This window comes from Zootoca vivipara, chromosome 12 (genome assembly GCF_963506605.1).
Source record: "Zootoca vivipara chromosome 12, rZooViv1.1, whole genome shotgun sequence".
Classification (NCBI taxonomy): domain Eukaryota; kingdom Metazoa; phylum Chordata; class Lepidosauria; order Squamata; family Lacertidae; genus Zootoca; species Zootoca vivipara.
Genome location: NC_083287.1, coordinates 1,996,835 through 2,022,152, shown reverse-complemented (window position 1 = coordinate 2,022,152; position 25,318 = coordinate 1,996,835). Strand labels below are relative to the sequence as shown.

General features: G+C 44.3%; 2 protein-coding genes across 2 annotated transcripts in view; one reads left to right on the top strand and one right to left on the bottom strand.

Annotated features, from left to right (window-relative positions):
- CNTNAP2 (contactin associated protein 2) overlaps nucleotides 1-25,318 on the top strand; it is an 869,542-nt gene that overhangs the window by 555,280 nt on the left and 288,944 nt on the right. Inside the window, exon 10 of the mRNA XM_035101355.2 lies at nucleotides 23,725-23,863. Within this exon, the coding sequence (XP_034957246.2) occupies nucleotides 23,725-23,863 (139 nt within the window). The remainder of the gene's footprint in view (nucleotides 1-23,724; nucleotides 23,864-25,318) is intronic.
- CFAP141 (cilia and flagella associated protein 141) lies at nucleotides 12,932-21,217 on the bottom strand. The gene is made up of 4 exons (XM_035101356.2): nucleotides 21,096-21,217; nucleotides 18,225-18,265; nucleotides 14,221-14,350; nucleotides 12,932-13,246 (listed from the first exon to the last, which is right to left on the bottom strand). Exons 1-4 carry the CDS (start codon nucleotides 21,168-21,170, stop codon nucleotides 13,145-13,147), a joined length of 348 nt encoding a protein of 115 aa, XP_034957247.1. The 5' UTR covers nucleotides 21,171-21,217; the 3' UTR covers nucleotides 12,932-13,144.

The following is a 25,318-nucleotide window of genomic DNA, read 5'->3' as shown; positions in this document are numbered from 1 at the left end:
ACTGCATGGAAAGTACAGATTCCAGATCTGCCTTAATAGAGCAAAATGATTACAAGCTGCTTTCTTTTATCTGTTTCTTACATGCACAATACAGCCAGATATCTGGTAAAGCTGTAGACCTCCTGCTTCTTGAGGTCCTTACAGTTTTGTATCAGTTGTTTGGCTTTTATTAAATCACCCAGTTCTGCAGTGACTTCAGTCAATGGAAGTTCAATTTTAAAGGACACTTGCATTTGATCTGGAAGCTGAAGTTAGTGCAGAATGCTGCAGCGCGATTGCTGACCCGAGCAACCCGAGAGTGAGACTCTGCTAACCCATAGGCCCTGTGCTCAGAGAGCTGCACTAGTTTCTGATTTTCTACCAGGCCAAGTTCAAGGTGTTACTATTGGTATACAAAGCCCTTAATATCTTGGGACCAGTTTACCTCCAAGATTGCCTCACCTCATAAATATATGGAACTGGCACTTGTTACGAGTGCCACATGATGCTTGTTCCTCATTTGCAAAAAAATCAATCTTTTAGTGTGGCAGCACCCACTGCCTCATGATATCAGGTAGGCACCTTCACTATACCTTTTGGGTGCCTGCTAAAAACATTTTTGTTTAGACAAGCCTACACAGAGCTGGCGCTGTGGTTAAACCACTGAGCCTAGGGCTTGCTGATCAGAAGGTCAGCGGTTCGAATCCCTGTGACGGGGTGAGCTCCCGTTGCTTGGTCCCAGCTCCTGCCAACCTAGCAGTTCGAAAGCATGTCAAAATGCAAGTAGATAAATAGGAACCACTACAGCGGGAAGGTAAACGGTGTTTCCATGTGCTGCTCTGGTTTGCCAGAAGCGGCTTTGTCATGCTGGCCACATGACCTGGAAGCTATACACCGGCTCCCTCGGCCAATAATGCGAGATGAGCGCGCAACCCCAGAGTCGGTCACGACTGGACCTAATGGTCAGGGGCCCCTTTACCTTTACCTTTACACAGAGCTATAGAACAGGCATCCCCAAACTTCAGCCCTCTAGATGTTTTGGACTACAATTCCCATCATCCCTGACTACTGGTCCTGTTAGCTAGGGATCATGGGAGTTGTAGGCCAAAACATCTGGAGGGCCGCAGTTTGGGGATGCCTGCTATAGAATGTTTACATGCCTTTCAATCTGGTTTTCACTTTTCACTTATTTTGATTATTATTTTAGTGATTTAAATGGTTGATTTTCATTGTTTTTTACTGATAATTATTTGTTTTGTTTTGTTTTGTTTTTGTAAACCATTGTTTTTACAATCAGGTGGTATAAAATTGCATGAAATAAGGTAAATAAATACATTTTCATCCCTGAGAGGAGATTTGCTCTGAACTGGACCTTTCTCAGCTCCTGTTGTCTTTCCTTCCTTAGTACTGTAGTTTTAAAGCTGCTCTTTTTTATTTTAAGTTCCAACAGTTTTGTAAGGGTGACTCCCTACAGGGAGCCAGCCCCCATCATCCTGACGTCCGCCTCACCAAGCACAGAGAGCAGCAGTGGGTCTGAAGCAGCCAGGGGGGAGGGGAAAGACTCAGAGGGAGAGAGAAATCAACAATGGGAAAGCTCAGGGGTGGAGAGATGCAGGCAGGAGCTCAGGGATGTTGGAGAGCCCTGTCACTGACCACTCAGGGAGGAAACTGAGAGGTCATCGCTCCTTCCAGCGCAACACAGGATTCTGATTCGGAATGAGAGGTCATGTTTTAAGCTGTCTCTGCAATGTAAATATCTTGCACAATAAAAGTCTTTAAAGACAAATTGGACTCAAGCAGACAAGACCTGCCTTGTCCCAGAATGTTCCCCGGTGCCTAACAAATCCAAACTCCTCCCTGTGACACCATCTTCTCATCCTTCCATTGAGATTGCTATGCTGCACCTGCCTGTCTGGCCCTGTGGATGGATCCACTAGCACTGGAGGTCCTGGTTTTCAGCATCCTACATAGCAACCTAAACTTGGGCTTCCAGGATCTCATGACTACATTTCCCTGTCTCCTTGGTGCCAATGTGCATCACGACCACTGACTCCTCCCTAGCACCATCTACCAGGCTGTCTAGACAACAGGCAACCTTCACGCCAGGCAGGCAGGCAATTCACCCTGTGGCCTGTATGCCCATTGCTCCACCAACTATCAATGTTCCTAATGATTGAATCCCCCCACTGCCATGATACCTTCACTCTCTGGAGGAGTATCCTCAGCACAAGGGGATGGCTGGTCATTTCCCAATGAAAGGTCCCTTCCATCTCTGAGGCCTTCAGTCACCCTGACAGGAGGGAACTATTGCCCTGGGAGCAGGACACAGCTACACTGTCCCTGAAGATTCATCCACAAATCTCTCTGCTTCTCTCACCTTGATCCTGGAGAGCCAGGAGCTCAGTACACCTCAGGGACATCCACGACTTCTGCCCAAGACAGAGATAGCCGTGCATGTTATAGGAGTGTCAACAGTGGAAAGCCGCCCACCCCACCCCTGGACTCCTGCAGTCTTTCTGGCTGCATAACTGTTTTCCGTGGTTTAACTTACTTTATCAAAAGCTTGGTTTTTCTCTACGACAAAGAAAGAAGGGGCAGAGTGGGCTGCCCTGGCCGCCCCACCCAGCTGTCAAACTCGCATGTCTGCTCAACTCGCCTTGATGCTCTGTCCAGCTGAGCCTCCCTCTGACTTGTGGAGTGGGCTCTGGAGCCTGGGCTTCCTTTTTTCCTGGGAGCCTTCCTTTTCTGTGGTAGCTCCCTGCTTCTGGAGCGTTCTCCCCAGGGTGGCTTCCCTGGTGCTTTTGTTACATGTCTTTATTCTAAAAATAACTTTCAGCTGATTTTTTCCCACCACCACAGCCTTTAACTTAGGAAATCAGAGCTTGGGGGGAGAGGATGCTTTTAAAGATGCCCTTTTTAAAGCTGACCTGCCTCTCCCACTAACTAGATCTGTGGAACTGTAGATACAGTGGAATTTCCTTTTTACCCCTTCTCCAGCACTGACTTTTTTAGTTTATTTAAGTTTTGTAGTTTACTAAAGCCCTTCAAGCTCCCCTGCTAAGGTAGCATTGAACACAAGCTTCTCTATAGACTTGCTGCCCTCAAATTCAGCTCCTGAGTTATTCGTTCTTACAGTATTTGGGGCGTAGCAGCAGGCAGTGACCTTACTGTGCCCATATCATTCTGAGCTGTTTAATTAACAATGTAATAAATGGTGCTCCCTTCCCTTCCCTTCCCTTCCCCTCTCCTCACCTGCCTGCATAACTCGCCTTGATGCTCCATCGCCAGCTGGGTCTCCCCAGCTCATGGACAAGAGAGGAGGAAAACTAACTTTCACAATGGAGTGTGCAGGAAACAGGGACCACCCCTCCCCCCAGCCTCTTCCCTGCCTTCCTTTGCTTAGTATTACTCATGGCTATGTGCCATTTTCTGACTTTCCCAGCTGAGCTGGGGAGAAACTGCTTTAAAGCTGCAAAGCCTGAGAAGGTGAGGCAGGAGATGGGTTGGTTTCGCTTGCATTTGCCACATGCTTCCTTCCGTGAAAAGTGTATGTTCATCTCTATACGTGTCACCCACCACCACTTTATAGGTGAACTGGGGGTACCTGTCTATTATGCACACTGAGTTGCTCTCCCTGCCTTGTTTGCCATAAGAATTTCAGTTCTAAATTTTCCTATTAAAACCAAGGGTTTATTTACTCAACTCCTTCACAAAATACTTAATGGATCCTTATAATGAAAACACATATCCTACAAATCCTTTAACTGTTAAAGTAGGATTGGTAGACAAATTTGTATTGGCTCTTATGCTGGGTGAAGTTAGACTTGTTCTAGCTAACGTTTAAAGATTGCTTACAATTTTTTCTTGTGTTTACTGCAGCTGGTTTTTATTCCTTTCCTTTCTACAAAATGGGAGAGGAGAGATAGTCCTTTAATCCAAACCAGCTCAAACCGCCTTTCAGTTCACAGTGCCAAATGCCAACTGCGCCTAAGATTTATTATTTGGAGCAAGGCAGTCTAATTGAAGTTATTACTCTTCCAATTAGTTTTGTGAACAAAGCATACTAAGAGTTCTGTGATATCTATCTATACCTGCATCTATAATGAAAGAAGTTTGCAATAGCAATGCGGTGTCAGCAGGGCTATCAAATGTACATTTTTGACTGAGTGGTAACCCGACAGGTGACTGCAAGCACTCTACCTATTCCTAGAAACCTAGAATTGTCATTGCAACCCAACCCCTCCTCTTAATATTTTGCTCCCAGACTTACACGCATGCCACTTGTGTGCGACCATGTTTACACAGGTCCCTGTGAACTGGGAAAGAAAAGACTGGCCTCCCTTCACTCTGGACGGCTGCCCAAGCGATTGGCCTTCAATCAACCAGCAGGGCAAGGCAGAAGGCACCTTTTGCTCACCCCTGCTGCTCCGCCGCATGTCTTTGCCTTAAAGATCCTAGCATACACATTGACTCTCCTTAGGCAGGCAGGCACTCAGGACAGGGCAGGCAGTGGCCCCCAGCGGTGCCTTGCCCCCCCCCCCATTAAAGTGGGATGCTCCCCGCTTTACACAATTTCACTTAGGAATGTGGGGGCCTGGAATATAATCCCCCATGTGAGGGATGCCTCTAATGCTGTAAAGGGAAGAGGAGACAAAAAGGAGACTGGTGTGCCAGAGAAGGAGACATTTAACAGCCTGATTTAATGTTTGTTTTCCAGGTTATAATCCATGTACAAGTTCATTTAAAAAGATAACAGTGCTTGCATTTTGGGGAAATTAGTGCCTTTACTGTGGAAGTGAGAGTATTATCACATACAGTACTTTGTTTTTGCAAGATTTGAACATTGTATTATATTGATAGACAAGTAGAAGTCATTAACAAACGAGGCAAACTGGCAATAGGGGGATTGCAGAGAGTAAGCAAGTAAACCTCCACTGTATCTTATTCTAATGCTTTGTCACACACCCAGGCCTGGCTGCTAGCCAGCCATCGCTGCCTCTTGCCTCTGTCCGTGGTGCTGTGGCTGCTGCTTCTGTCATTGCCCTGGCCATACCAAAGGAGCCACAACCACCTATGTATACCCCTGTGGTACCCTTTTATTAGGCAGAGGAGGAAGCGGATCTGGTGCCACTTATCTCCCATGGCATGGCAGGGGGGAGGGAGAGGCACATGACAGGAGACCTACATCCAACAGCCTACTCTACTAAGGCATCCTGTGGGTCACAGATATTGGCATAAGCCAAAGATCACCAACTTTCCCACAAGAGTGCCACAGGTGGATTTCAGCATCAGATACAGTGTGAAATGCAATACATTTGTGTCCCAGTTGCCTTAGGATGGTTTTGAACAGGCATCCCCAAACTGCGGCCCTCCAGATGTTTTGGCCTACAACTCACATGATCCCTAGCTAACAGGACCAGTGGTCAGGGAAGATGGGAATTGTAGTCCAAAATATCTGGAGGGCTGAAGTTTGGGGATGCCTGGTTTTGACCCTGCTAAGCCAGGGAACTGATCAGTCTGGGCCTTCACAGCAGTAGCATCCTGCCTGGTGGAGACTGTGCAGTCAAGACCATCCCGTCTTTCAGGAAATTTGTCCCCCTCTGAAGGGTTTTTGGCTGCTGGTGTTGCATTTTGGTGCTATGAATAGAAAACTGTGGTGTTTGTCATATATTAATTATTGGTGGATATTAACCTTTTATTCATGCTTTTTTACTTTTATTGTCCTTTTAAGCCTCTGTAGGTTAGTTGGGTTAGTTGGTAGAATGCCACCTTTTAGAAATAAATGCTTTACTAATGAAACTTTGTGGGACCCTGCTTTAAAACTGCATAGAGGCAGCAACCGTTTCTCACAGGGCCCTGTTTCCAGCCTCTATGTGTCAGTGCCCCCTGCCCCATTCTGCCGCGTTCTGCCTTCTTTGGGGTCCAAGTCACGTGGCACATTGACAATCACATGTCAGTTGGATGCACCTAGAATGGTCCCCACCTGTATATTAGAGCTGCACCACTAGATTTATAGTGTGAATTGAGGTAAGAATGAAAGACTCCTCTTGACTGTATGGCCAGGAACAGTTATTGCAACTGCAATTTTCTCCCTGTTGCTGAATTTCTTTTCTTTCTTTCTTTTTTTGCCCTGTAGATTTTTTCAAAGGCATGAAACTTGTGAAGAAAACATTAGAGATCCAATTAAATGGTATTCAAAAACCTTCCAACTCCCAGTCTTTTATTATACTCAGAAATAATGGCTGGGAAGCATATGTTTGTGGAAGATAAGGTGCTGGTTCAAGGACTGCTGTATGAGGAATTAGTCAGAGTGATGCCCTCTACGTCTCATTAAGGACAGTGTCTATAGGACAGATTGGAGAGGCTCCCTTTCTCTTCCACCTACTTCAGCTGCTTCTGAGGTCAGCCATGGCAGTTAGGCTGATTCATATGCTTTGTCTTTTTGCTGAAATTCCATCTAAATTCATTAAAAGAATATGCCTATGTTTCAAGGTCAAGAAGAGCAGTTCTGAGCTTTTCTCTTTGGAATTTGCAGTGCTGTGAGGCCACCAAGCCATGCCTCTTTCCCTCCGAAAGATATGTCCATTCATAGGCTTGTACCTACAGACATTTCAGTTAATGAAATGACCTTCAAAGTCACCAGCTTCCCCAGAAATAGGCTTATTAACCACTAAACTAGGAAAACTTTTCCATCAAACTTGAAACTTTGAAAGGAATACCTGGCTGAACTTTTGTGCATATTCCTTGTAACTTTGAGTTTTGTTTTAAAGACAACAAGTAACACATTGAATCTGTGTTGCCAAATATAGGAATATTCTGCAACACTCTGGGGAATGACCACCCTAGAGACACTCCAGGCCCTGATGAGCTGCATCCCAGACTCCTAACAGAGCTCACAGATGTGATCTCAGAGCCTCTGTCTATAACCTCGAATTCTTGGAAAACAGGCAAGGTCCCTACAGACTGGAGGCAGGCAAATGTCCCCATCTTTGAAAAGGAGAGAGAGCATAGCTGTCAAGTTCTCCCTTTTTTTAAAGGGAGATTCCCTTATGCTGAATAGGCTTCCTCGCGAGAACACTTGACAGCAGAGAGAGAGAGAGAGAGATAGAGAGAGAGAGAGAAGACCCAGATAACTGCCAGTGGGTCAGCTTGACATCGATATTAGGAAAGGTCCTAGAACAGATAATTAAAAGGTTGTGTGGCGTTTGAGCATGTGCAGAGTGCAAAGGAAAGACAGACACAAGAGCTTTTGCCAGCAAGAGCTCTGAGAGAGGAGTGAGATCCCCCACTCTCCCTCCAGATTATTTTATTACATTCAAAGGCTGCCTCCCCAAATTTAAATGCACCAATGAAAATAATACAACACATCCCAGGACAAGCCCACAAGGTTTCCCACTCAACTTCCACATGGACAGTCAAGCAGAGTCAAGCAACAAAGAACCTATGAGACAGAGCAGTAAACTAATCTCCTCACTTACAGATCTATTTGCATTCCCATGGTTCAAAAGGCTTGCAATATATACTGAGGTTAGAGCAACAGGAAAATAGAGAAAGGAGGGTCTCTAGCAGAGCCTGGGGGCCATAAAGGCAGGCAGGAAGGCAGGCAGGAAGGCAAGCTTTTATCACCTCCTTAGAGAAAAGATCTACAGCAAAGAGCCAGTTCCTTAATCCTAAGGATGTCTGGCAAAGGAAAGAGAGAAGGCCAAATGGTCAGATAATGATTAGCAGAAGCTACTTGACCTTTCCATCTTCAATGAATGGTGGATTGTAATGCAATGATATGAATACGTGTGTCCCATACAGAACATTATTAGAACCCAGTCCACTTAGACTGACCCAGCCAAGATCAAGCTACGGCTCAGAATCAGAGTTCGGCATCACCTGCTCATTGACACATCTGGTCAGAATAGCTTCCTGAGCCCTATAATAATTCCACAGGGATGCTGTACAGTTGTCCAATCCAGTTATGATTTCTCATCATAATTTTTTATGAACGCTACAGGTTGGTCTGTGAGCACTTAGAAAAGGATGCTGTGATTAATAAGAGCCAGCAAGACTCTTATTTCTCAACAACAACAAGAAAATAGTCATGCCAGAGAAACCTAATTTCTTTCCTTTTTTTTAAGTGTTACAAGCTCAATAGATCAGGGGAATGCTAAAGACCCTACGTTCTATAACATCTTTATAAATGACGGGTAAAAGAATAGAAGGGATGCCGCCCTCCCACTTTTTGTGTTATGCAAACTTTAACTGTGCAACTTGAATTTGTCAGTATGTGATTGAATCCCACCAGCAAAATAGGAAGTCTGGAAGCAGCCTACATTTCTCTGTTTCAGAACCATCTACTAATCATTGTGGGGAGAAATCTCAGAGCACCATAACTAGTCTGGAGGAAAAGAGAACAAATAAAGACAAATGATTGTATCCAACTACCCGGTAATTATACTCACAGTAGTTCCATTGAAATTAATGGGCATAAATTAGTCATGTCCATTCATTTTAATGGGATTACTCCATGTAGAATTGACACTGGATACACATAACCTCCAACATTCCTCAGATTAAAATGTACCTATTTTCATCTGAGAAATGTTGGAGGGTATGAGAAAGCTGGAGGGGATCCTAAGGCAAGCATACATGGAAGCCAGAAATGTTGGACATCCCCCCCCCCCCGTTCATTTAGATCTGTTCGACTCTTTTCTTCAACCCCAGGAGTTGAAAGGACTAGGAGGAAGAACCAGCTTAAATGTAAACCCAAACAGCTGAGACTGATGTCCAGGGGAGTCATGATTTGGAAGGTGTGGGGAGAGGGAATTAGCATTATCTCCCCCACATGAGCAGAATCTTCCTGGGTGAATTAAGCAGAGGACAACTTATATATGTGCATGTGACTATCAGACTGATTCATATAGTGACATTCAAGACTAATTTGGGTTAATCAGAAGTGAACAATTTCCTTCTGCGAAAGATAGTGGGTTCAATGTCCTGTGCCAATTTGAGAAACATCTGCAGCAAGCAATAAAAATGATTGTATTCAAGTGTAACGAGGTACAATTAAAACAAAGAACCTAGCCTGCAGCCCATCCCAACAGCATGCTTATTCAAGGAAAATAAAACAATGAAAATGAAAGAAATATGCACTTGTATTTCATATAATTATAGAATAGAAAGTATGGCAGATATGCTTAATTGTTGCTTAAATTTAATAAGGAATTTACCTAGCCATTTGGCTGAGCTTAGCTCATTATAAAGAAAGGTTTTAATTAAAGCTAAAGGATGTTTTGCATTCTGGCAGAAGTTGTGGTCTTAATGCATAGCTGCCAAGTTATCCCTTTTTTACAGGGATTTTCCCTTATGCTGAATAGGCTTCCTCGCGAGAAAAGCTATGGCTTAATGCAGATTTTGAGATGCAGTTCGGCCCTTCAGAGAGTAGTTGCTTGCAATCCTGTGTTTCAGTCCTGCAATCCAGAGGCTTCAGTCCTATGGAGGCAGTCGGATAGTATGCATATTGGCTGAGAATGTATGAAGTGCAACTGAGATATGTACATTCCCCAAAGCCTGTCTGAGATTATGCATACTGCTCACAGAATGTACAAAATCCTCTTGAGAGACACACATTCCTCAAGGCCTCTTAGAGAGGATGTCAGCCAGAAAAATGGATTTGTTTGATTCTTTGTTTGACTCTGATCATGGGCGTACCCAGCATGGGGCAGGGGGGGAGCTGTCCCCCCCTAGAAGCAGGGCAGCTGGAGAGGACAGGCAAGGACGCTGCCTGCTGTGCTCTGCCTCAGCCTGCTTGGCTGAAGCAAAACAGCAGCAGCAAATGAAGTGCCGTGGAGCATTGTGGGGCAGCATTTTCTGTGCTGTGCTCGCTGTGACTTGAAGGAGTGTGGGCTGAAGTTAGCCCAGGTCCAGGTCCAGGTTTCCTTCAACTGAGGCAGCTTCGCTGCTGCTGCCTCGTTTTAGCCACCGCTGCCATTAAAGGAGCGGGAGAGGCAGGAGTGCAAGCGCAGGTGGCTCCGTGTGCTGCCTTGCAAACGGCCCCCTTTCCTCTGGGGGGGCGTGGACATTGACCATGCCTCCTGGGGGGGATCCTGGCCATGTCATTGCCAGCTAGCCAATCGGGTGGCTGGGGGGCGTGGCTGGTGTGCCCCCCCGTGTGCTTTGATCCTGGGTACGCCCATGACTCTGATACATATAACAACTTGTAGTTACTTGTATATTTTGTGAGATGTATTGTATGATATATACATCATTTTGAAGTGTCTTATTTGTATATTTTGAATGACATCATATCTGATTATATATTCACTAACAGTTATTAGCCAGCATGTTGCATTTGCATTTTAGCAGTGCTCTGGCAGAGACAGTGGAAGTGGCAAACCAGGACACAGAGCATGCAAACCCTCCAAGTGCCCCAATTTTTCAGGGACAGTCCTGAAATTACGAAAGCCATCCTGGCTTCTGATTTGATCCTGAAATGTCCCTTTTTCTTCCTCCAGTGCCGCCAATCCCAAACTCAGGGAGGGGGGTGTGAGCTGGTGGAGGGTTGCATCTATGGCTGCGAGGGAGCGTCTTGTTGCCTCTCCAGGGCCTCTCCAGGCTTCTTCCCTTGGGCAGCTGGTAGTGGCTGCTGGAGAACAGGAAGTGCAGGGTCAAGGAAAGTCAGGGTGGGGAGTGAGAAATGTCCCTATTTTGGAGGGTATGTGTTGTGATGACTCATCTACTGTATTCTGCAGCTCTGAGGCTCCACCCTCTCAGGGGCGAGTGTCAGTTCAGACCGTTGTAAAATATGCTTCCTTCTTCCTCTGGATTATAACATTTGTGCAGTGCCAAATAAGAATAAGGTGAGGGAAGTACATCACAATCTCTAAGGGGTTTGTGCTGTTTTTAAATTTCCTTCTTAATTTGTCATCATCCAACCAAATGCTAACCTTTCTTGGCTCCTGGTTCTCCAGACAGGCTTCAAAGAAGAAGAAAAACTTGAAATGCTATAATTATCTGGGCATAGCAATCATTCAAAACGTTCTAAGTATTTCTTGATACATGCAGATATTCAGAGTGCCATAAGCACTCTTTGAAATTGTGTGAATTCAATTAACATGCACATATTTGGTGCTGTAAGCAGCAGCCTTGGGATTGTGGAGCAGTGGGGGTGCCTTTTTCTGCTTGCCATAAGCCACATTTTATGTATTCTCTTGTGATTTTCTCACCCTCTTGTCATTTCCTCTTGTCATTTCCTCACCCTAAATGGGGTTTCTTGGGTGAAAGCCACACATTACTGGTGGTCAGCATGCTTGACCATTTTACTAGGGTCTACCTCTTATATCCACCAGCTCCATTTGTCAATCCCTGGCTCTTAACTATTTGTAAGTTTGGGAAAGGAAGGCAAAGTGGGTAGATGAGCAGAATGTTGGGGAGCCATTATGAATTGTGATGAAATGGTTCAGCTCATAGTGGCTCAGGGATGTTTGTCCCCTTCCTTTCCAAAACGCCTTGTCATCTCTGTCTGAAATCTAAGTGTGTGGTGTTGGTCACAGGTTCTGGCTGGCCCACAAGGCTGGTTTGGATGGATGACAAAGTTTAGATTCGCTATGCGAAGCTCAGCTGTTGGGCAAGAGTAATCATTGTCCACAGTGGACAATAATGTTCCCTGCCTATGGCACCTCTGACTTGTGCTAGTTCATGCTCCACTTTCATAGCTCTTCTGAGCAAAATTGCCTTTCATAGTCCCATATGGTACACGTGAGGCTGTGGAGGGAGGCCCTGCTATTTTGAAACTATGGCAAGCATTATTTTGGATCCTTTGTTATGAAAGAGAAAGCCTTCCATAGAATCTATTACGCAGAATGCGGACTGTAAACATATGCTGCAATTTAATCATTATCTGGCTTTCTGCTGTGTTATCTTCTATTACATCTGCTGAAAATGGCAAAGGAATTGCAAGCAATTATTGGAGCCAATTAAATAATTTTCATTCCTTTTTGCTTTTTCCACCCAGGGAAAGAACTCTGCTAAACAGGGCAGATCATGTGTATGAGAGAGAATAATCTGTCCTCTTTCTCTGCGTGGAAAACATTAGAAGGAAGGGGTTGAAGGAACAGAGCCAGGAGCACATACACAAGCCTGGCAAACTTTGTCATGGTCGGGTTATGCAGGACAATTATGGGTTGGCCTGGTATAGCTTCAAACCACAGGTCCCTCTTGTGGTTAGAGTGTTAGTAGGCCCTGGGAGAGATCCCCACTCAGCCCTGAGGCCAACTGGGTGATCTTGGGCCAGTCACTATCTCTCAGCCTAACCTACTTCACAGGGTTGTTGTGAACATAAAAAGGAGCTACCAAGTTCCTTGGAGGAAAGGTGGGGTATCTTTACAAGTAGACACTGCCCAGAAATGGAGTGAAGCTATGTAAATACATTTATGGTTGAAGTAGAAATTTCCACGGTATAAAGAATTCACCTTGCTGCAGGGTGAAAAGAAGTCTTATCTGAGCTTTCCAACCACATCATATAGAACAGCATAAAACATGCTATGATGTTTCTAATATTTTCCCATACAGTTTGGTACTGGATGGAGGAACAGAATCTGTTCCTTCAAGACTGCCTGCAAAGCACTAATTCTAAATTATTGGCACCGTAATATCTGCAATACGTAGAATTTGCATTTTCTGGATAGTTTAAAAGCATCCTGCAATTAATCATTACCAATTTTCAATGAAACAACAAATAGCATTTGTTTTTAATAAATTGCTGCAAATTTTTAAATTATTTTGCATCTTGCCTTTTCCTTTTCCTGTGTCAGACAAAGGGGGGGGGGGTTAGATTGTAACATAGATTCTATTCTTTATTGTCAATTAGAAGTTGTGGTGAGGATTTAAAAGTCAACCTAAAAGTGCTGCTCATTTTCAGACACTCAGAACAGACAAGCAAATTCACATATTGCATTGCTTGTGCTTAGAAAATGAGTCCAATCTGATGTATAGTTGAGTTGCCCTCTATCAGAAACAAAATGTACAACTTCCAGTGTATACCAAACCATTCAAACAAAAACTGTTTAATCTTTCCTTTCACTGCTTGCATTTGATTCTTAAACAATGAAAGAAGAATCTCTCTACAGTATGAAAAAGCACCAGCATATAATGGTCTGGGCTTGTCTGAGATAAGTGCTCACAGCCGCTCTGTGAAGAATGACTTGCCCAAGTGGTTCAATTCCAGTTGGTACTGCAGATGCTCAAAACTTAGGCGATGACGTAAAGCTGCTCGCCGAACCTGCAGGACATGGAAGAACCGTTAACAATTCCTCCTTTGCTCTTTCTTTTCTATTTCAACAAGGGCTGCACTCAATATTACTGCTTGCTGCTATGGATGCCAATAATGAGCTCCATCCAAGGAGCTGACCTTGGCTCCATTTGCATCAGGTACAATCTGTGTGACTGACCAAGTGTGGATGAGATTTCAACAGCCCTTTTACATTCATTCATTCTTCCTCTTGCAAGAGCTTTCTTCCCTTAACTCCTTCCTTTCCATTCCCAGTTTATTTATTCATTCATTGAAATAATAATAAATATTGACCTTTTACCTTACTTTCTAATATTCCATTTCCCTTCAGAGGAGGGAGATCTTCCTTGCCTCTCTGAATGCCTCTCAGTCACCTTTATTTATTTGTGGGGGGTTTTAATAAATAATTTTTATTAAAGATTTTCTTAGTTTACAAAAGTACGTGCATTGTCTCTTTTTTCAGGCCATAAAGTCTTTTCTACAAATCGGTTCCATTTTATATGAGACAATAGTGTTGTGTACAGTATAAGGTTGGATCGAGCATGCAAGTGAGGAGCTTGTGCTGGCATTGTTATAAAGAAACAAACACTGAAAGGAGTGTTCACGAAACTAATGAGCAGGATAGCGCCTGCACATTTTGCCTTGTAACTTGGATTCTGCAGGGACTAGAGATTTAATTACTGCATCGTGTCCCTGTTCTGGAAGCAAGTTACCAGTGAAAGGCAAAGCATTCCTCTCTTCCAAGCTTTCACCCTAATGCCCTTATGGTATGAGCAAGGCCCTCACTATATTGCTAACATTATTTATCACTTGCAATTGTACAAGTCTGAAGGTTGTTTTCTCCCCATGAAAAGTAGGAATCAAGCCTCAGAAAACAAGCGGTCCTCTTGTTTGGACTGAGAGGATTTCCTCCTTGCTGCGCCTGCCTAAAAACTGAAAGGGGGGTGGTTGCCTTCAAACTTTACCATCCTCAGTTGTTTATTATCATGGTACACCTCCTCTTTCATTTCTGCCTGCTCCCTCTTTCTGGCCCTTTCCAGACACCTGTCTTCTTGTTTCGCCAGCTCCAGGGCCATCGCCTTGCCGCGCTCCCAGCTGCAGAAGCAGAGGCAGGACAAGTTGTGTAAGCAGCAGAAATCAGCCATTGCTGTTGCATTAATTGCAGAATGAGGACATCTCCAAACTTCTTTTTAAGGGCCGAGCTACATGTTACATTAAATGCAGTACTGCATTTTAAGCAGGGCTTTTTTCTGGTGGTATGCAACAGTATGTACCACCACCCAGAGGGGGGGGCAAGAAGACTCTTGGACCCCATCAGAGCATCATGCCATCTTCCCACAGCCCGAGAAGCATTTGCCCATCTTAGGGAAGGAGGTGCGATGCTCTGACAAGATCCTGGAGCCCTGCTGCTTCCTTTCCAAAATTGGGTGGGCAAGGCCTCTTCACCTGACTCCTGACTTGTCCCGAAGTGCAAATCATGGTTTGTGGTATAAAACAAACTGTGGTTAGTGAAACATGCAAGCATGTTTTGGAGCTGACCAGATTTTTTTTCTTTGAAACTGTGATTCCTGGTTCTAATGTAACAACATGGCAAGAATCATGGAAAATGAACCTTTGGTGAAGTCTTCCTCTTGGCTGCAAGGGAGGATGGGGTACAAGAGGGAGAAGTTTGCAAGCCTGTGGCAGCCTCCTTGTGCATGGCTTAGTGTTGTGTGTTAATGCAGCCAGAGATTTTTAAAGGGGGCAGGGCAAACCCCACATACAACCCTCCAGCATACAGGCAAATAAACATGCATAGATGTTGTTGGTCTGATGTAGTCGAAACGAAATAAAAAAATTCCAGCAGCACCTTAGAGATCAACTAAGTTTGTCATTGGTATGAGCTTTCGTGTGCATGCACACTATAGTGAGAGGGTGGGGAGGGGTATTACTCCCTCCTCCAGACATGGAGAGACCAGGTCTGAATAAAGACATTGGATTCTTACCTCATTATACGGTACACAATAAAGCTATCTTTTCCCCCAAATAATATTTATTAGTTTTCAAACAATTCAAAATACAAAATTTGGCAACAACAAAAGCCAAAAACAAACAAACATAAAACATAAAAAAGAAAAAGAAATCAATTCTTACATTGAATTAACATTGTGGACTTCCTCGATTCCCCCCCCCCCCACACACACACACTGGGTCCAATTTTAAATCTAAATTAAGCAATTTTCCTTTATCATCTTAAATCATTTTATCACATTTCCCCCCATTATCTCACAACCGATTCTAATCTAAAACAGAACATCAACTTTCCTCAACCTATACATCCATTAATTACTCCCAATCTAAATTTATTTTTCCATCCATCTCTGTTTCTTCCCTTAGCCTCAAAGTTTCTACCCCAAATTTTAAAAAATACATTCAAATATTATTTCTTCTATCCTAATAACCTTTAACCACTTATATCTAATTCTGCCCCCCATCTCCCAGATGCATCAGCCAGCTCCATAAGTCATTCCAGTTCGGACCACCTTAATCAGTCAGAAATTAACCCATTTTTATTCCTCATCCCACTCCCACTCTTTTGCCGCCTATCCACCACTCTCCCATCTTTACCTGCTACCCCCTCCAGTTTACTAACCGTAGCACAATACCAGTCAGCTATGTTTCCACCTTTCAGCCCTGTCTCAATTCTTATTCCCTTTAAATTCTGGCCCCGGTATGGATCCTGCCCTCCCTCTCTCACTAGGAGGACATTATTCCATATGGTTTTTTCTTTGGAGACTCCTTGAATCACACATAAGTCTTGTTTCCCCCCTCCCACTGGGGAAACAATATTCCATGTGTGTTCCTCATCTTTTTTTAAATTCAACTATATTGTCCAGGACTGATGGTTGTTCCTCTTGCTTCTCCTCACTCTCCGCGGAGACTGGTCCCTCCTCACTCTCAATGCAGCTCTGACTTATTATGCCCATCTGTCTATTATTCTCACGCAGTTCATCTCTAAAATCCAAAAGCAATTCCAAAACTTCCTTCAGAAAGTCAGCAGAGTCAGGCAATAATGTTTTGTCTACTGTCATCCTGCTCATCTCCAATTTCATGGGAACGGCACAGATTACAGGCAGGAAATTGCGCAGTTCGTATTTCCAAACTTCAAAAACATACTTTATGTCCGATCTGGTTACAGATTCTCATTTTGATTCTTGATCATTCTTTAAAATATTATGTTCATTCATGTAAAAAGCATTGTCCAACTTCTTGTTCACAGCCTTATATTTTGACAGTTGACAGTTCTCAGCTTTAAAGAGATAAATAAGTTCCTTCTTATTGTGATGTCATAATGGCAGCTCAATGATCCCTCCAGGGACCCTGCTCCAGCTTCTAGGGGGATTTTCCCCAGTCCAAAATGAAGATTTTTGCAGGGACTTTACTGAATTGAACCCTTTACCCTGCCTTAGGGGGAAGGTTTTAGGTCCATTTTTTTTTTTTTTTTTGTAATCAAGTCAGTCTTTGAATCTTTCCGGCTTCAGGCAAATTAACTGCCTCAGAGTCCTCTCAATGGGGGAGATCGACTTCCTCTTTTTAACCTCCTCCCGTGGCCAATTTTCCCCAATTAAAGAAATTTTTAGAAGATCTTTCCTTTACTCACGGTATCCAATATCTTCAAATCCCTTTTTTAAAAAAAAATCCACCGCTCCTCCGCTGCCGGCATGGAGCTTCGCTCTGTGAGGGTAGCAGTATACTCAAAAATGGCGCCCACGACTCTCATTCTGCTCACTCTCGGGGCTCTTAAAAAGAGTTTACAGGGCAGAGGAGTCACTTTGGGGACGCAGCTGAGCTCTCACACCCCCAGAAAGCTCAATCTGGGGTTCTTCTGGGGGGCCACGTTGCTCTCGTGGCTCCCACCCTCCTTCATAGAACCAGGAACCTCGGAGCTCAAGGATTCCTTGCCGAACAGTGCTGGCAGTAGACCCAGAAGTACCCACGAAAAAGCTATCTTTAGCCATCTCACCCCTTGCTTTTTCCTGTAAGACCAATTAAAGTCGTTAACAGTCGTCAACAGCTATCAGTCTGTCAATCACCTACTCCCACCATGAGGAGGGAGTAATACCCCTCCCCACCCTCTCACTATATCTAAGCGTCTGGTGACTTCTGTTTCAGTGTGCCTGAAGAAGTGTGCATGCACATGAAAGCTTATACCAATGACAAACTTAGTTGGTCTCTAAGGTGCTGCTGGAAGGAATGCGTAGATGTGTGAGCCCTATTCCTGCAATCCTCAAACCAGGAACCACTGTAGAAATGAACCATATAACAAAATGCAGAAAGTGGAGCATGAAATGGACAAAGATTTTAGTAGAAAGGTTTGGCTTCAACGTGATTTTTATGTTTTGTTTTATTTTAACGTGTTGTTTTGGGGAGAAATGTATTGGTATTATTGAAAACTATTGTGAGCTTCTGTAGTATTATTACACATGAAGGGTGGTATAGAAATGTTTCACATAAACACACAATTATGTGATTATTTTTGGGGTCCTTTAGTTCATAGCTAAATGCAATGTCGTGAGCACCCACAGGAATCACATAGATACTGGTTATGCTTTGCCATCCAGACATAGCTGCCAAGTTATCCCTTATTTTAAGGGATTTTCCCTTATGCTGAATAGGCTTCCTCGCGAGAAAAGGGAAAACTTGGCAGCTATGCATCCAGAGCAAAGCAATGGCTCTTATCTGCCAGCCACAGCCAACATCTGATGTGGCTTTCAGACCCAGCACAGAGACTGGCTTTAATCAGGCGGTTGGGTCTGGAAGGTTTTGGTGTTTATCATCAATTTGTGAGTTTTTGCCCAGCTGCATTTTCAGCTGGGTGTCAAAAGCTTTGCCACCCTGGAGGCAGCCTGTGTCATTGTTTCTTTACTGAAAAAAGGCTTTTAGCCACTAAAGTCCACAGTTAGAAAACAGGATTTCAAAATCCATTTACCTTCGGAGCAATTTAGCATATGCTTGAGCTTTTGCTAACATCTGAAATGCAATGAAAGATAGTTAGTGCAAAGCAAAAGAAGGGCTGAAACTAGGCTTTCTGTCACCTGGGGCAAAGACCTAGTTTCTCTCTCTCTCTCTCTCTCTCTCTCTCTCTCTCTCTCTCACACACACACACACACACACACACACACACAGACAGAGAGAGAGAGAGAGATGTCATTTGCGTACACACACACAACTCATCACATTTGTTCATAGAAGGCATAAAGACTTACTTCTGAGTAGTAAGGCTTCCAGTTTAAGGCTCTAAAGAATAAAAGAAAAACACTCCACAAGTTTCGTTAAAAAATTGTTGGCTGCTGAACCATTGCAATTAAAGAATTTAAAGTGGATTAGCTACATTTTCCTCCCAAACTACAGGAAGGGATAAATACAAAGTGTTTTGTATGTCAGCATCACATTTCTTTCATTGCAGGTAATTTTATTTTCAATATAAAGAGAACTCCATTTTTGTAGCTGATTGTATGAAGCAGTGCCCACTTTATGTATTCACATGCTGTAAACATGTATGTTGTCCTCTAGAGGCAAACACACATACACATACAGAGAGAGAGAGATAAGACATAAGCAAGCAATACTCCAAAGTGCTTATCTTGTGAACTTGACATTTGAATTGTTTAAGCATGAGAAAAGCTTGTGTTTCCCAAAAAAGGACAGGAGGTGGTGTTCTGATCTCTTCACCACTTTTAATTGATCTCTGAGTCATTGAGGGAAACAAAAGAAGAAAGCAACAAAACTTCCATTTTTCAACTTTGCTTAGTGATCAACCTTCTCCAGGATTTCTCTTTTGTACACAGTTCCAAAACCAGACAGGAGGAAAGGGGAAGGAGGATCGTTTCCAGGTTTTCCTGCTTCCCCATGCAAATTAGCATCCCTCAGATGCTCAGCAGCTCAAGATCCACACTACTAAAGACTCTGTGGTGCAAAATGTCATGGGCATGTCCTGAGTCGGCTTCACCTGCTGAGCAGCAGCCTGAAGGAGCAGAAGGCAGAGTGACTCCATTCTGATCAGCCTTCTTGCTCCTGATGTGAACCAGCTGGCTCCAGCTTTCTTAAGCAGAGTTTCCAGCCTCAGTCAGTTGCTGCAAACAATGTTCACCTGGCCAGACCTTGCTGCTTCTTGGTTCTCGTTACCTTGGACACGGCTTTCCTGACCCCCGGATAGTCTGACTATGTGAACTGAGATGCCCCTGATCTTAGGACTAGACTGAACTTAGGATTTGTATATGGACCCTGCCTCCAGGCAAGTACCCCCCCCCCCCAAAGCTGCCAAGTTATCCCTTATTTTAAGGGATTTTCCCTTATGCTGAATAGGCTTCCTCGCGAGAAAAGGGAAAACTTGGCAGCTATGACCCCCCCTGAGACTTGGCTGGTTGGCTGGCCTCTCCCGCCACTGAGCTCTGCTGAGGCAGAGCAGCACAGGACTATGACACCGAAGGACACTTTTGGACTCCAGAGCCGCAAGGAGGGGCTGTGGTTGGAGGAAGCCCCCCGCAAGCTGGGAGCTTCAGTGCCTCCCCTCTAGAGACTTCACCTGGGGCTGAGACCCCAGCTAGCCTCCCGATAGAAGTTCAAGCTTGTACCCTGTTCCTAATGGGAGAAACAGAAGCACTTTCTCATGCCATCCAAGGGACGTTGGCAGCCGGCTGTTTCTCGGCATTTGCAAATGTAATGCAGGAGATATGCAAACCACATGGGGAGCCAGTGCTCTGGAGAATCTCCTCCCATGATGAGAAATATTTTCCTAGATCTCCACTACCCTGTATTTGCTATTGCTTGTGGGAATGTGGTCCAATATGTCTCACCACAGGGTCAGTCAACTGACTAACTAGCTACTCTTATCATACCATTAGACGTTGACAGGATTTGGCACAGGAGACCATCGCCATAATGGTGCTAATCAGATAAACAGCTCTTATCAGTGCCTGGATGGGAGATATCCTGCAAAGACATTTATGCCAGCTTGGGAATAATGATGGGGGAGGGGGAGGTGAAATATAAATGTAAAAAAAAAAAGTGTGGGCCACACATGGTCTGTAGCCACCCCAGCTGACAAAACAGTTGACAAAGGCAAATGTGAGGAAAATCAGGTTCTGATCAGGCAAAGATTCTATAACTATTTTGAAGAATGTTAAAGGAATGATCTCAGGAGAAACTTTCAGACATCCCAGAGTTGCTATTGAGTTCTAGGTGAAGCAAAATCCAGGATCCATTTTGAGAGTGAAAGGCCACATTCCAATACACACTGGCATGGGTGTCAATTTCATTTAATTCACTGGGACAAGTTACTTTTGAGTTGACATGCGTAGGATTGCATATATTTGTGGGGATTTAGACTGAAGTTGTTTCGACATTGTTTGTTAGGGGGGGCATTTTATTTGTAATTTTTAAAATTCCAGTTGTGTTTTAGACACGTCTAATATCCACAAACCATCAAACTTAGCTCAGTTTCTAACCTGGCATTTCCCAATAACTCAGGGCAGTTAGTAACTATTTTAAAAATATGTGCAATAAAGATAAAATATACAATTATATTAAAATCTGCTTAATCCTGACAGCTAAATTAAAAAGCCAAAGAGGAAAGTTTTTTACAGTTTTCCCATGAAGCATTCAGCCTTGGAACTTATTAATCTGTGGAACTCACTGCCACAGGTCCGTGTGTCACACTCGCATTAACAGGCAGCAATGTTCTGGGCTCCTCTATATTTGCAATATCAGCCTGAAAGTTGAGGAGTGCTCTCCTGTCCATATTCTAGAAGCCACCTAGGCTGCCTCGCCCTGTATTTCTGGCCATGGCCCAAGGTCCTACCTCTTCCTCTTTCAGTAGCTGCTCGCGTGTGATGATGTTGCTGTCTGTGCCTGTCTTCTCCTTGGCGGACGCCATGCTGCTGTGGGAGCAGGGCAAGTGGGGAGCTCTATGCTCATGCGCTCTCGCTCTCTCCTAGTCTGATGCTGTTTGCATCTGTGGTTGCCATGGGAGCAGACCATGCTTCCAGAACTGTCAGGCCAACACAAAGGTCCCGAATGGCAGCTGCCGGTTGCCTAGGAGAGGAAAGGGAGACGCAGGCCCAGTTCTGAGCTAACTGTAAAGGCGATTTCCGCAGTTACTTTTGGGGAGAGGGTTGGAGTCCCTTTGCTTCCCTCCTCTCTCAACTATTCTCCAAGTGCAATATACTCCAAAGCAAATAAATTCTCCCTGGAGAAAAAACACCAGAAATGTAGTCTTAAAAAAAGAAAATAAAAAACTTATTATATTTTAATCATTTTTTCTTCCCTGCATTTTCCCAGCTGCCATCCCTGTTGCTCCCATAAAGTTATCCTTCCTCCTCTGCCTTCTGTGTTGAGTTTCATGTGGCATTAAAGGACCTCCCAATGGATGATGTGGGGAGGGTGGGGAAAAACTGTGTGCCCCCCCCTCTGACAAATTGCTTGCCCTGGTTCAATCATGTGGAAATGCACATCACACTAGAAAAACAGTTACAGTCCTGCCTAATTTTTGCCGTTGATTTCAATAGGCCTACTCTGAGAATGGTAAAGTGTGCATCCAACTTACTGAGAGAACCAATGAAATAAAATTAGAAAGCCATTTTCAAATGAGATATTACATAAAAATGGCAAGTAGGAGCAGTCTCAAACCACAGGAAGTACCTTCAACCCAAAGAGCGTTTGAGATGTAAATGAACAATTACCAAGTGCTTCCAGTCTCTTCATAAAAGCTGTTATGTGGACCACAGAGCGCTCAAGTTATAGTGCCATTTTAGATTACAATGAAAGTTGTTCCTATTATGATATATTTATTAGGCTGTATTTTATTTTTTGCATGCAAGTCATTTGTCTTTCCCCAAATGCTTTTTTAAGGCTAGCAAATCCAGGGAAAATTATATATCTTTGAGGGTTTTACCAGTATTTCATTTGTTTTGATACAGAGGAAATCTAGTATAGTTTTTTATTATTTGGAGTTGGAAATGTCTATTGAAGAGCAAAGGTTAATTTGGAATCCTTTCCTAGGAGCCTGGCATGTGCAAGGAGGGGCTCTGGAATGGGGAACCATTTCTCTTGGGGAAGTCAGACTGTACAAGGGGCGGCCTTCAGCCGGCCAGACCCAACGCTCTAATGCCCAACGGACAAAGAGTGACGGGGGATTCTCTACTAGGTAGGGTTGCCACCTTTGGTCAAGCATGACAAAATACAGGATAGGTCGGGCAAGGACAGGTTGGGGGTTGGGACTGGGGGGCACACGCACTCTCGTGACACCAAATCCTCCCCCCCTCTTAGAAGGGCAGGGCCAGGGGTAGACGGCTGGCTCCCCCTGCTGGTGTCAGAAGAGACGAGCAGAGAGGAGGAGAGGTCAGGTCAGGGTGGCTGAGAGGGCCAAGTTGCGTCAACTGTGTGCCATGCTTGACTGGCAGGCGGCGGCTGAGAAGGAGCACCAGTGAGAGGGAAGGAAGGAGGGGGCGAGGGAGAGGTGGTTCCTCCTTCCCCTTTCTCTCTATTGAGAGACTGGGCTGCTGGGCTGGACTTCTCCTCAGCCACACCAACAATGATGCAGCCACCCTTGGGGGCCAGTTGAGCTCAAATACGGGGGACAAGGTATCCTGTTTGAAGTCCAAAAGGGACAGGGAACACTTTTGTCCAAAAATGGAGCAATCCCATTTTTCTAGGGTTGGGTGACAACCTCCTGCTGGGGGGTGCTCCTTTGCAGGCCCTCTGGATGGGGGCTATGCTACTGCCCATTTCAGTGGGGCACCTGCAAGGAAGCTGGCTGGTGGATTGAGCCAGAGCCCCATCTTCATTTGGGATAGATCAGCCAGCACTCTCTCCAGTCCAATTCAATAAGAGCAGGCCTCCTTAGAGCGTGTGAAGCTAGTTCTTCACGTCTTTTTCCTGGAGTGCACTGAACCAAAGTGTTTTAGTTGTTTGTAAACTATTGATTAGTGGACAAGAGGCTAATAAAAAAATGAGGCCATGGAACATGCTGTTCTTTTGCAGTACTTTCTGCTTTATTTCAAAAAACCACAAGGGGTTCCATGACATAAATAAACGTCTCATCATCTGTGGGCATCATCATTGTCCTGCGTTTACAGCAAGGTGCAACACTGTGGAGTTTCACACAATAAGTTGTGATTTGCCAGAATAGATTTTTAATAGAGATCACTGAGTTTCTGGCTTGTTTGCAACTCAAGTTAAAAGCCATGCTTGCAGTTACAGGCAATTACACCATAAAGACAATGCCCACATTTTATCATATTTCTTTTTTTGAAAAGCCCCTTATTACCTCCCCCCCCCGCCCCCAGCACTTGATTTTTACTGAGATGTGCTTTGGCAAAGGAATGACAATGTATGATGCAAATGCAAATGCAAAAGCATGCAAATGCTTTCCCTGAATTTTCTGTTGAATATAACAGCAACCCTTATTTTGTCTGTTTACTTATATACAGGTTTTCTTCAGCTCTCATTCCAAGGCTGCATGCAGCTTATCCATGTCGATGATCAGCTGGTGGATTTGCATGCAGTAGAACAAGGAAAGCTGGGAAGTTTCGCCAACGTCAGCATTGATATGTGCGCTATTATTGATCGGTAAGTTTAGAGCATGGAGTGACATGGTGGACGATGCAGCGTGAAATGGATGTGGCAGGAGACAGGAGTAAATTGCTTTGAAAACTCCCAGGCTGTTTTCTGCATTCAACTTTTGCTGTGTTTCAACAACCATCATAAGACCTCTCCCTCTTTAGCAGTAACTCCTAAAGGGTGGGTGTGATTGTGAGATGGGATTCCTGTGAATCCGACAGTTGGAAGAGACCCCAAGGGCCATCAAGTCTGCACCCATCCCTTCAGGGAAAAAGCTCTCTCTCTCTCTCTCTCTCTCTCTCTCTCTCTCTCTCTCTCTCTCTCTCTCTCTCTCTCTCTCTCTCTCTCTCTCTCTCTCTCTCTGTTCGTTAATGGGACCTGACATTGTTATGACAGGAGCTTTCTCTCGGGCTCAGTAAGTCATGCACTCCCACCTTTTTTCTGGCTGCGGCTCAAGCGCCCTCTCTCCAGGGGGGACTTGGGAGGCTGTGGGGTGTGGGATCTGAAACTTCCTCCTACTTCACCCAGCACAGACCAAGACTTCATTGTGAGGCCTGACATTGTTGTGACAAGAGCTGTCCCTTTCACTCCATCAGCCACTCATTTGAACCTTCATTGGCTGTTCTATATTTGCACATGTGGATTTATTGAATAAATAATTCCACCTTTGCAGCTGAACTCAAGTCTCTCAAACAACAGAGATGAGCAATTCTTAAAGGCTTAGACTTTTTCTCCAAATGAACAGATGAACTGGCTAGAATTGGCATGCATTTTTGTTTTCACATTAATAATTGCAGTACAATCTGCACTTTTAAAAAGATTATTAGAAAGACACCAGGAGTTTGGAGAGTGGGTGGGGTGGAAGTCCTATGAAGGGAGCCACAGACTTCAAACTACCGGTACTTAGGGAAGCCTGGGAACAAAAAAAACCACAGCCAAGCTGCTCTAGGCTAGAAAGCTATCTCCGTGTTTTATGTTAAGCAACATTCCCTGGTGAAATGTTGAAGTTTTTGCTTAGGCAAAACATCTGAGAAATTCTGAGGGAAGCAAAAGGTGCTTTGATGAATGCATTTTTTTCCAGTAGGGGTCTTCACATGCCCTCCTGGGTTATCTTGTGGGGGGTGGGAAGGCATTGTAAGCAAGCTTCCCAATTCATGGCTGCAATTAGAGGGGACCCAGGTCACCGTGAAGAATTGAGAGACAGATATGCTCTGGGAGGAAAAATAACTTCCAAAGTCACAGGTGTTTCTGATTATGCGGAGAGAAATCCTGTTTTTTCTTTCACGTCTGCAACATCTATAAGTCGACTCACCCGGAAGCCTCAGAGTTGCCAAAGCAATTGGTGTGCTGCCTGGCAAGTGACAGAACAGATTCCTGTACATCTTTTCTTATCGTTGACAAACTGGGTTTGTTGTTGTAGTCCAGATGGCACGGTTGTACATTAGGATTGTCACACAGCACATT

Excerpts from the sequence above, each read along its gene's own strand:
- CFAP141 (XM_035101356.2), bottom strand. The coding sequence starts at position 21,170 with ATGGCGTCCGCCAAGGAGAAGACAGGCACAGACAGCAACATCATCACA. Across the intron at positions 18,266-21,095 it reads AGCTACTGAAAGAGGAAGAG|ATGTTAGCAAAAGCTCAAGC; the intron begins GTAGGACCTTGG and ends ATTGCATTTCAG. Across the intron at positions 14,351-18,224 it reads TATGCTAAATTGCTCCGAAG|CTGGGAGCGCGGCAAGGCGA; the intron begins GTAAATGGATTT and ends CTGCTTCTGCAG.